Raw genomic sequence first — 11,855 nt, forward strand, 5'->3', positions numbered from 1 at the left:
AGTGCAACCTGACCTAGCTGGTGCTTCCTGCCACACAGTGTCACTTGTCCTGTGTTTTTCCAGTAAATAAAGAGCTAGTACTAATGAGAACATCCAGTGCTCTAATATGTGACTATCTCACCTTCCTGGTTGCAGTTTAGCACACCATTCCTGTGTAACACAGAAAAAATAAAATTATTCTTCTGTCACTCTTCAGATAGCTTTTTCAGAGCTATCTGAAACCTGAATTTCACTATTTAATTCTTCCAAATTAAGATCACCTAATGAAAAAAAACTACCAGTTAGGTCTACATCTGTTTTTTATTTCATTATTCTTGAAGACAAGCCAAGTAAACCCCTCAAATGACCGAATATCTCAACAAAAATACCAATGCTGTGATGACCTTCCCTTTAAGGGTGGGTTGTCAACAACATAAACATACATTTCTGGCAATCTGCTTATCTTAGGCCTTTTACCAGTGTCCCTTAACTGTAACAGGAATTTAAGACTAACAGCAATCTTGTATTTCTTAATTCACTATTCAAAGTCTTTAAAAAAGGCTCATAGTCCATGCTGACAACCATTAGCTTAGAAGCCACATCAGCTTGAAAAATTTACATATTAATTTGCAAGCTTTACAGTAGGGTTTTACTGTGCTCAATTCAGCCAAAGAAGCAGAAAAAGAGCAAACCACTCCCTCCGGGAACTCCGGGAAAGTGACAAAGCCCCACAGAGGAGAAAATGACAGCTTCTGTCAGCACTAAAGATTTTAAAACTCAAAATACACTTTCAGGGTTGCACAGGACAAAAACTCTGAATCACTTCATGGATGTTACTTTTTGCCGTTCTGATCAGGACCGTCCCGTCAGGACCGCTTTACACGGTGCCAGCACTCCGACCGCCGAGAGGCGGCACTCCGCAAGGTGGGGCTGGGGCCGCCGCGACCACCCCGCACCGCCCCGAGGAGGGGCTTCCCGCGCCCCCGCGCACCCCACGGAGCAGCGCTCCGCCCGCTGCAGCGGCGGCCCGGCCGGGCCCGGCGGGACGGCGCCGCGGCCGCCGCCTCACTCACAGTAGTACGCCACCACGGGCTCGCGCTTGTCCAGCTCCTGCGCGGTCCGCAGATGGTGCTGGATGCTCTTGAGCTGCGGCGGCAGCGGCGGCAGCGCCGGGGCCGCCATGGCGCGGGCGGCGGAGGCGGCGGCGGCGCGCGGGTCTCGCTCCCGGGGCTGGCGCGCGCCGCTTCCGCTTCCGGCTCGGGCGCCGTGGGCGGGCGGCGGGGCGCGGGGAGCGCCCTCTGCTGGCCGGGAGGCGCCTGTCCGTCCGTCCGTGCATCCATCCGTCTGTCCGTCTGTGGGGACGTACAGTGTCAAACGCCACCTGCGTGGCCCCTTTGTGCTGGAAACGCGTCCCACAGCAGCCGCGAGGAAGGGCTGGAGACTTGGGGCGGTCGGGGCTGCTCCCACCGCTGCAGCCTGGCCCCGGCCGCCCAGGGCTGGGCAGTGCCGCCCTCCCGGTCCCTGCTGCCTCCCTTCCTTTGGCAGGCCAGCCCGGAGAGCTGGGCAGGCCTGGCCTGTGCAGGTGCACCTGCAAGTAAAATCCCTTCTCAGACTGGAGCTTCTCCTGGGGCTGCGCCAAGGTCCATGAGGCCCTTGGGGGCTGAACTGTGCCTCCACTTCTGGGCCTCTGCCCTTCATCCCCAAAAACTGTTGTCTGCAAAAATCTGATTAGTTACCTGGTATGCCACCAGCCAATAAATACACATTCAATAGAGGTATTGATTATTAATTTCAGAGTTGTGCCAGCCTAGGTGTTTTGGGGGTATTCCATAAATCAAGCACCCCAACTATCGGCACTTTACTATTTATACATTTTAGCAAATGAAGGCTGTTTTGTTTTTAATAAGAGAACAGTAGTTCTCTTATTAGTTAGTTTTTTGTATTCTGTTAGTTGATTCTCTTGCTTCTTCTGCTAATTAGTGAGCGTATTTAGTATTTCTCGTTTGAGTCGCTGGGTTTCTTGGGTCACTGGTCCATGAGCTGGTGGTCAGGATTTCCCCCTGCCAGAACTGCCTTTTACCCAGTCGGAGCTGATTGCAGCGCAGTAGCTGAGTGGCCTTATTGTAAGGAACATACTAGTTTTCTTCCTTATTTTGTGAGTTCTGCCAAATGGCCCTGTGGCCTGTAACCTCTGCATTCCCTGTGTCAACTACCAGTGGGCATCCTTCTTCCCAAGCTTTGTTAACCTCCCCCAGAGTCTGAGATAGATGAAAAATGTCAAGCTCTAAACCTGGCAAAGAATGCAAATCTGGTAAACAAGGCAATTCTACTACCAAGTGGTTTGTTTTTGGACATCAGTTAGAGCTTGCTTGTTAGCTGCTCTCTGTTTTCACAGATTAAATCTTCCTTGTTGTAGATTAAGTTTGAAAGTATTTGAAGATTAAACATCCAAAAAAAATCCTTTCATAAGAAAATTTAACATACTCCACATTTTGTAATATTACCATAGCCTGGCTAATAGGACTGGGCTGCTTCCTGGTGGATATCAGAAAGTCTGTCAGCCCTGGAACATGCATCTCCTGTCTCCTAGGATTACCACTTCCCAGATAACTTTTTCTCAGAGGAACCTCCAGGGATTTCTGGTTTTGTGAAGAGGGGATAAGAACAGCACAAGAAAAGTGAACTGTTGAAGCAAAATGGTTTCAAATGGATCTCACAAGTTATTGCAATATAAATTTAGTTTCTATTACCTCTTTCTGATGGTATAGTTAAAATTATTTTTACATTTATTTTAGGTAGCCCTTTTGCCAAACCTCTTCTTGAGCTCAAAGCGTCTGTTTGCAAAGGAAGACGATGTCAGTGCTCCAGGGCATAAAGAAGGGTGCATGCTGCAGGGACGCACAGGGTAGGAGAGCTTGCGTTGTCTCATTGCTGGCATGGGAGTGTGCCAGAAAGGGAGCAGAAGGGAAATGATGTCTGAACAGAAGAGAGGAATCCATGAAAGGAAGAGAACGAGGAATGGTTACAGGACTGGGATGCTGTGGGGCTGTACTAGAAGCTGGCTGGCCCAGAGCAGCTATACCTTTGATGTAAATGCAATCACGTCACAGTTACAGCTCTCTGTTAAGTGAGAACTGAAATAGTCATGATGTTTGACTAGAGACAAAACTGACTACAAACACATGAGCTGGGGATTGCTTTGAGTGCTATCTGTGAAAATTAGGTGGCTAGAGTATGGTGGAAAACAATAAAAAAGTCAAAGCACTTACAGTGTGAACCTGATGTAAGCAACAAAAATGCTTCCTCAGTGTTCTGGGAGACAGGACTTCATGTTCACTGTGTAAAGAAATAGAATTGAATCAAAGAATCCCCAACTGTATTATAAATTCCTTTCTTAATGGCAAAAACAACAACAACAAAAAGCCTTCATGAGCATCTCAAATACTTGCTAAGCCTTTGAGCAAAAATCAGCTCAACACTGAGAACTGCATGAAGGCATATCAGTCTCAGAGGGAGTAAGGGTGGAAGGAAGCTGACAGAAAACAATGTAAATGAGGATGAAAGTAGTGGGAGTTTGGAAGACTAAGCAAAAGAAAAGTTTATAGACACTTGAGAATACAATGAGTGCCAGGAAAACAAATGGCAAATATAGGAATGAGAAGTGTTGACATCCATGGGGAAATGATTTCTTTACATGGACATAATATCTCCATCAATGTGTTCCAGAAATGAATGGCAGAATGAGGCACAGAAAAACATTTGCACTAAAAGGTAATAATGCACTTTTTTTTTTTTTAAATGAAAAACTGAGGAATTTGACAATTTTCATTCCACAGGAAATGCAGGGGGAAAAAAAAAACCACAAAAAACAAAAAAAACGGTGTATCTGATTTGGAAGAAGGGAAAATTTTAATATGTTCCAAAACTGTGACCACAAAGAGAAGGGCCATGGTGGTGAGTAATCCAGCTCTCTCTAGGGATCCTCAGACAGTCCCATACCAGTACTTGTTCTTCAAGGCTCTTGATGGTAACAAGAACATAAACAACTCTTGAGGGCTTGGGGGTTTTGGCACTCTTCTGACCCTTCTGAAGTGTTTGGAAATTTACAGGAGAATGACAAGCAATGACATATTGAGCACCAGGGAAAATACTGACAAGTTTGTGATTAAGTTATTTTATTATTACACAAATAACTGATGAAGTGGGATTCCGAGTGTACCATTGGTAACAACTGTACCTAGCACATGAAAATAAATTCTTTTTCTTAGTAGTTCTATATACTGTATGTTTTTCTAAATATTTTTTACCTGAGATTACAAGTTTCAATTGGAAAGAATAATTCCAGATGGACATTGACATATACAGTGAAAAATTAGACATGTATCAACCAAAGAACATGGCTTATTATGCAAACACCAAGTTAGCACAGTGATTTTTATTTCACTTGCAATGCTTGCAAATATCACATAACTAGTTTAATATTGCATAAATCTGATAGCTTTGACTGGACATTTAAGAAAACATATAACTTATTTCCATAGGGAAAAAATAATATTAATGTTTTAATATAGCAAATGTATTGAAATACATAGTTTTGTTCTTGATCAGCATATCAAAAAACCACACATCTAGTTGTAGCCCACTTTGTTTTAAAGGCCACAGATTTAATCAAATCCAAGATACCTAAAACTTGCTATTCCATTTATTTGGCAGGTTTACTTTTGTGGGTGAGAATTACAAGACTGTGATAATTCAACTGTGTTTTGGGCTACTTAACTAACACTTGGTGGTAAAACAGTTGGTGAGAATTTTTCCAGAATTTTCTAAATATTTCTGGAATTACCCAGATTCTGTTATCAGGATCTCAGTTTTTTATGTTTGAAAAACAGATGGAAAATGGTTGATTGTTATTATAGCTATTTGTAAATATTTTATACAGGAAAATACCTCCTCCTTTCTTTCTGATTCTGAAATCTGTTTTCTTTTCTTTATCTCACTTCAGCACAAGGAAATCACTTCTATATTTAGTATGTTTATTAGACCTTAAGAAGAAGCTGTTGCACACAAAAACATCTGATGCCTATAAAAAGTTTAAGACCTAACCTAACCCAATATACTTACTGCGTAGAATAATTTTAATATGCAGAGTTCTTTTTTCAGTGTTATTCTAACAGCTTTAGTCAGAGCAAGAAAAAGTTAGGTGTGACACAAACAGCAGAAAATTCTGTGGGCCCAATTTGGCAGTCACACACAAGCAAAATACATTGAAATCAAATCATAATTGGGCCTAGGAAAGGCTTTTCTTCAAGATTTTATTTTGACACTTTGAAGCCGCTTATGTTAAATTGTTAAAAGCCCTTTTCCTCGTTCAAAATGTGATCATACTAAATTGCTAAAAATCTTCTACATGGTAAGCCAAAACATAATTAGGCATTGCAATCAACACAAAGAATACCTTCCACTTTTAAAAGGAGATTCTGAGCCAGCAGGTGACAGTAGCTGAGCCTGTGCAGGCTAAACTGGTATCCATGGATATGTTGTCACCACAGCCTAACCAGGAGTCTCTGCCCTTGGGGGCTGAGTTGCAGATTGCATCTCAGTGGCACTTCTTGGGAAGATGCTTGAATGCTTTCTGGTACCCAGAGAGTATCCACTATTACTGTTCAGTTCTCAAGCCATAAGAACATGTAAAAAATTTGCAATAATTTTTCCTAGAAGCGCAATGGCCTTATTAGCTCAGATGGCATGTGTTCAGAAAAGCTGTGAATAGAAATGTGTTTATAAATAACCATCTCCTCACACACAGACACTCCTCTGGAGGCAGAACTATCATAGGTGGCAGGTCATGAAAGTATATTGCTCTTGGAGATCTTAGTGCCTTTGACCTTGACATGGAAACAAAGATTACTCTCATAGTGTGCAAGTTTTTAGATGAGGAGTTTATGTCAAGTGACTATTCTGCCTCAGTAACCATGAGTGTGGTTCTTTTCTGCAGCACTGCATAGCAGGCAGGAGATGTTTTCCTGCTGTGGTTTGAAACCATTATTACAAAGCTGCAGGTGGACAGAGCAGTAAATGAGTGCAAGTTGACATCACTGAGGTTTTAAGAAACCTAGCCTTCTACATGAGATCTCAAAAATTTCAGCAACACACAAGATCACTGTAATCACAGTAAACGTGTACATTGCAATAAGAAAGATTGTCTTTTCAAAGTGTTCTGGCACCATGCACCGAGTAATGTTAAACTTTTTATCAAGTGCTCCCACATCACACATGTAGACTGCGTTCACTTTGAAACCAAAGAGCTGAATCTGAAGCCAAAAAGCCACAACTTCAAGGACAATCCTTAAGAAAACAGAGAAGATATAAAAACCGGTGTAGGATGACTTTTGGAGAATATCTTCCTGTTTGATGCTCTTACAAGCAGCATAAAGGTGAAAAAAGGCTCCAGGTACCAGTACAATCACCAGCTGTAATGCCCAGAATACCTAAAATATAGCAGAAATGTACCTGTCAGATCATTTACAACTGCTTTGGAACAGCTAAAGCACATGCACATTGGAACATTTTGCAAGTCTGTTTTTAAATATTTATCAAATGTATAAAAGCTTAGATGACAATAAAGGTAAAAAGCAGTTATGTTTTGATTTGAAAAGTTTAGTTTGGTTCTGAAACATGAGTATTATTTTGAAGGACAGAAAACATAGCTCCATATTTAGCCATAGCTAAAGGGATATTAAAAAGAAAATATTAATGAAAAAAGCTAGTGATAATTAGCCTAATCAGTTAGTACTTATATGGAACAATCATGCTTTAATTTTTGCAGTTTACTTGCTTTACATTGGATCTTTACCATGAAAAAAATAACAGGAAAAGATAATTACCTGAGGAGTTATAGGTCTGAACTGGTTGTAACAGAAAAGATTAACCTCTCTCTTGTCTGGGTCGCAGCTGAAATGCAAGGCCTCATTTCCATAAACAGCAAAGCCCAAAACACCAAGGAAAAACATTCGAATTGAGCCAAAAAAAAGAGTGTGGAATTGTCCAATTACTGTTGGCGGCCTGAGCTGCAAGTCAAAGGGTTCATTCAACATAAAAAACAAAAATGAACAGTGTTATTGTTGGAGGTCTACTTGCTTTTTTTCATTATCCAGAATATTTATTTTATTCTACTTGTTTTAAAGAGCCAGTTTGCCTATGAAGGGTGCAGTAGCTCTCTAACAAAATAATGTTCTTACAACACTTTATTGTTCCTACTGACTTTATATAAACGTTAATTTGTCTAGCACTTGCCAGTTCATTTGTTTCACTGCCTTTATCTGTATTCTGCTGCTGCAGAAGGCGCCAGACGGAGCTGAGCGCTTCGACCCAAAGTCTATTCGTTTTGCTGTTCTACTGATTCATTCACATGATGTCAGGTGACGGCAAAGCACGACCCGCCGTGCCACCATCAAACCTAACCATGCTTAGAACCACACTTATTCCCGCAAATCAAAGTTCAGCTTCCCCAGAGGGGCAATTGTCGCCCCGCTCCGGCCGCCTGCCCCGCCGTGCCCGGGCGGCCCCCGGGTGGGGCCGGGGCGCGCCCCGCGTACTCACACATCCCTCCGAGAAGCTCCGGATGTAGTTGGGGGACATGGCTGGGGAAGGTGCCCTGTGTGGGCCTGGCCCCAGCCCCGACCCCGGCCCCGGCCCCGGCTCGCTCCGCCCTTTGTCCCCCGCGGGCCCCGCGCTCGGGCCGGCAGCGGGCGCGGCAAAAGCGGGGCCGGCCGGCGCCCGCCGATAATCCCCGGGCAGCACCGTCAGCAGCGCTGCCGCCCCGCTAACACCGGCCCCGGCCCCTGCCCCTGCCCCGCCGGCCTGCCACCGCCGCCCCGCGGTACCGCTGCACCGACCATCACCCCGCCCGGCCCCGGACCGCCAGCCGGAAGAGCTAGAGTTTATCAACTTTGTAACTAAGTCCAGTAAAAAAGGATGCTGCGGGACTTGGAAGCTGTAGACCCACGATTCTGAATTCAAAGAAACAGAAATTGAATGAAAACAAATAATATAATGCGCTTCAAAATTGCTACAAATAACTTAATGGCAATAATTGCTACTAATAATTTGCCAGCGTACTCAGTATGTGAAGTTGAAGCAGGTCCAGAAGAGTTGTGCATGCGAGCCCGTGCATGAGCCAGACACTCCTGCTGGTAAACTGCCGCAAGGAAGTACTTCAACTCAGTAGTCTGAACCCTGTGGGAGTTCTTTGGGAAGATGGAGGGTGGAAGGATGGAGATAGGAAACCAGTAAAGGGGAAATGCTAATTTGTCATTGACTGAGTGGTATGCAGTATTATTTGGCGTGAACAGGAAAGTGAAATCAAGTCACCAAATCCAGAGAGGGGCAGTTACTCTTTTGCCTCTAAACTCAAAAGAGAGCCTCCCTTGGATGCAGCATGACTTCAAGCTGATGTATCAAAAAGCATTGTTCCCTCTGTCATGTATGCTCATAGGCATGGAAACATTGGCAGAAGAAGGGAACTGATGGGAATCGGTGTTTATTTTATGTATGGATTTAGCTTTTGTGTCTCTAAATGTCTCAATGACTTTGTTAATGACATGGTTGAATTAACTGCTGTAAGATATCAGAACGCCCTTTGGGAAGGGAACCTGCCCTGCATCTACTAAAGTATATTACAAAAAAGGTGAAAAGTGCTCCAATAAGTGCATGTTATTTTACTTCAGCTCCTAGTTCAGGCAGTTAATTAAATGTCTGTGTCCTGGAGTACTGTAAAAGGCGCTGTATCGATAGAACTCAGACTGGGTTTCCAAACGTTTTTAGTGCAATCTGCTGCTCTGCTGCGTAGAGACAATGCTGAGGTTTGTGTATGTCAAATGAACTAAAAGCAGTAATGTCTCTTAGTGGTGTGTGATCTGCAATAAAGCACTGTGGTTCTCAGCATGGTGACTGACCTTCACCAAAACGCAGATTTTGGTCACAGTGAATTGTTTTTCAACACATATGGAACTTAATTATCATCCAAATGCAATTCTAGTGCTCCCACAATACTATGAAATGACTAAATTAGTTCAGCATGTTTAATATCAGTAATATTTCAATAATTTAATTATTTTAAAATGTGAATTGCCTATTGAAAATCTGCTGTTGAATGTACCTCAAAAAGTAGTTGTATTTGTATTTATTAGGATCTCTTTAAATAGAAATGTTTAAAAACACAATAGAAAAACTCAACAACTTCTAGTTTCTAAATGGAGATAGATCTTTCAAAGCTTTTTTTCATGCTTGGTAGAGTAGTGATTATTTGCACATTAATTGATGAACATGAACCCATAAAGTTTGATCAGAATTTGATTCCACTATAAATAGAAACAATGTTTCAGAACACATTTTAGGTAAAAGTCTGCTCTCTACAAATGCTGCTTTGTATCTTTTTATTTTTCGGTGAGAATCACATAATTACTTACCTGACTGGATGTGGATACAAGACAATCCACAATCAACCTCAGTAACAATATAGAAACTTGAATCTCTGTCATGTGATAAAGATACTAAAAGAAGACTTAGCTGGCAATGCTCTGATTTTTTTCTAGGAACACATAAGGAATACAGCTGCACTGAAATAAAAAAACAAATTAATTCTGGAGAGGCTGTCAGATAAACCCAATACAAACCCCATGGGTGTCTGCAGTAAAACCCCACTGAGTGTGATGAATGGGCCCACAATAAAATTGTCACTTTCTTTGAAATGGCTCCAATGTCATGTGAGCTCAAGCACAGGAATCCCATTATCTTCGCACTAGGAGGAACTAATAGCAATGTTTTTCTTTTGTCATGTGTGTTCAATAATGTGCTTCTTAACATCGCATTAGGAAGATAACTTGAGATGGAAGTAGAGTAAGCTGGCATTGTGCAGTCCTTTTGAGTGCAGAGGGAACTCAAGCCATTTCTTGAGACTTCCTTGACAGAAAATCATTATTTGTTTTGAATCTGTAGGAGCAGTTGTCTGTTAGTTGTCTATCATGGACAAATGGGATGGAAGATGTTGATATCACATTTGTTTCTAAGTGAGCCTGAAGCCTGGATCTTGACTCCAGTTTGCAGCTCAGTGGTGTGCTCTTTAACCTTTTAATGAGTTGAAGTCCTACTGAATGAATACAGTAAAACAAATGGAATGCAAATGCATGCATAAAGCTACAGTTGTGCTTAGAGGGATGACCTGCATGTTTAATGTTAAGCACCCAATTCATTCCTTTATTAATGTGGTTAAAGGTAATGGCACCTGTTACCCTCGTGCCATAAATAAAATCAGCACCATGAAAATGGTACAAAAAAATTGAATTGATATCAATAAGATAAGTTTTTGTTTCCCAAAAGAGAACTTGCACGAATATTGGAGAAAGCTGCTAGCTTTCCAGCTTTGTCTAGTGCTGGAAGCACCTGAATTTCCATTTTGGTTTGCAGAGTTCCCTCCATCAAAATAAGAAAGCTTCTATTGAAATAACAAGAAAAAAACAGTGAATTACTTTAGGTTATTGTACTTTTGACTGCCTGGAAGAAGTCACTCTCTGCTACAATGCATGCCCACTTTCCAGCTGTATCTACTGATGTAATGTGTGACAATATAAAATTTATTGAAGGTTTAGTTCCTAATGCTCAGTGTTTAAATTCAAGTGGTATTTGTTCCTTGGTCGTTGCTTTGTTTTTTTTAAAAATTTGACTGATGATCAGGCCTTCAAACATGATCACTTCCAGGGCTCCATTTGAATCCGGTTTTCATTTAATGTGCAAGTACACATACTTATTATTAATACACATACTTATTTAAAGGCTACTTACTGCATGTAGTTTTGGTGGCAGATATGCTTGGCTTTTCATGGGACTACACATGCTGTGATGCGCAAATCTGGAATTAGCCCTTGAATTGTCGAGTGCTTTGAGCTGCGTAAACAAGTGAGAAGAGTGTTTTTTCCTGTCAGACACACTTCTCAGTAGAGGGCGTTTGTGAGATATGTGGAGTTCCTCATTCCTACATGAACTGATTACAAATCCCTACATTTGGGGATTATTGATGAAGAAGTTTTCCTTCTCACATTTCCAAGTAGTTGTAGTTTCTCCCCTATGGTGTTGCACTCCATCTGTGGTGGCTGATTGTGCCTGTGCAGTTTCTTTCCCACTGGAGAGATTCACCAGTGGCACTCTCTCCCTCACTCTTGAGCCAAGTACTGTGTCAAAGCTGCACAATGAAATTGTCTCTAGGCTGTAATCTGAAATAACATCTAGGCATGGGTGGACTCTTTTTAGAAAAGAGAATGATGAACAGTTTGTATGTGGAGATCTGAATTCAGACTGGTTTATGTCATATGGATCTTCCCCACACATGCCTTTTTACCTCTGCAGGAAATTATATTAATATTGGTTGAATATGATAGCTGGTTGAATTATATTCATACTGCAGGAGAAGCATTGTCTGACTTTCTGTTTTCCCTGAGCTGGAGCCACTCACTTTCTTCAAAGCTTAGTTCCTTGCTGTTAGAGTCCTAAAAAACATGAAGTAGATAAAATCAAGTACTGATAAAATCAGGAATATAAATTTCCACTGAAAATGTTTCTAATTCTTCAACCTGAGGAATTCCATCCTGTGAACTAAAGGACAGATAAAATTCACTGAGATAGAAGAAATTCTCCTGGAAGGCAGCAAAAAAAGTGGTAGTGTTGTGAAACATAAAGCAAGGGGTCTCACTTTTCTCCATGCAAACTGCAATAAGTTCATATCAATAGAATTTAAAGGGTTCTTTTGTTGGTATTCATGCAAAAAGACTCAGCTTCCTCTTGTCCCAAGAAAATCAATATTAAAGACAAGTTGAATTTAAACT

The 11,855-nt window shown here is 41.8% G+C and overlaps 2 protein-coding genes and 1 long non-coding RNA gene across 5 annotated transcripts in view; 1 reads left to right on the top strand and 2 right to left on the bottom strand.

Annotated features, from left to right (window-relative positions):
* VTA1 (vesicle trafficking 1) overlaps positions 1-1,234 on the bottom strand; it is a 39,999-nt gene extending 38,765 nt beyond the window's left edge. The window contains exon 1 of one of the 2 annotated variants that reach the window (XM_064413506.1): positions 1,053-1,234. In XM_064413506.1, coding sequence (XP_064269576.1) covers positions 1,053-1,161 — 109 coding nt within the window. In that variant the 5' untranslated portion in view covers positions 1,162-1,234. The remainder of the gene's footprint in view (positions 1-1,052) is intronic. The other variant, XM_064413507.1, reaches the window with a different exon arrangement.
* A 303-nt stretch (positions 1,235-1,537) lies between these two features.
* Positions 1,538-7,558, top strand: LOC135296760 (uncharacterized). 2 transcript variants are annotated; one of them, XR_010358764.1, is made up of 4 exons: positions 1,538-1,718; positions 2,775-2,884; positions 3,706-3,750; positions 7,318-7,558. It is a non-coding gene; the product is annotated as an uncharacterized LOC135296760 (long non-coding RNA). The 2 variants fall into 2 exon arrangements; XR_010358763.1 differs by having other exon boundaries at positions 2,775-3,750.
* On the bottom strand, positions 4,058-8,399 carry GJE1 (gap junction protein epsilon 1). Its single transcript, XM_064413509.1, has 3 exons — positions 7,579-8,399; positions 6,864-7,046; positions 4,058-6,467 (listed from the first exon to the last, which is right to left on the bottom strand). The coding sequence occupies exons 1-3, from the start codon at positions 7,615-7,617 to the stop codon at positions 6,072-6,074; spliced, it is 618 nt and encodes a 205-aa protein (XP_064269579.1). The 5' UTR covers positions 7,618-8,399; the 3' UTR covers positions 4,058-6,071.
* Positions 8,400-11,855: the final 3,456 nt, after the last annotated feature.

Source organism: Passer domesticus, chromosome 3, assembly GCF_036417665.1.
Source record: "Passer domesticus isolate bPasDom1 chromosome 3, bPasDom1.hap1, whole genome shotgun sequence".
In the NCBI taxonomy this organism is placed as follows: Eukaryota; Metazoa; Chordata; class Aves; order Passeriformes; family Passeridae; genus Passer; species Passer domesticus.

Coding starts and splice junctions, on each gene's coding strand:
- GJE1 (XM_064413509.1), bottom strand. CDS start 7,617: ATGTCCCCCAACTACATCCGGAGCTTCTCGGAGGGATGT. Junction 7,047..7,578: donor GGAGCTTCTCGGAGGGATGT/GTGAGTACGCGG, acceptor TTTGACTTGCAG/CTCAGGCCGCCAACAGTAAT. Junction 6,468..6,863: donor TCAGACCTATAACTCCTCAG/GTAATTATCTTT, acceptor GCTATATTTTAG/GTATTCTGGGCATTACAGCT.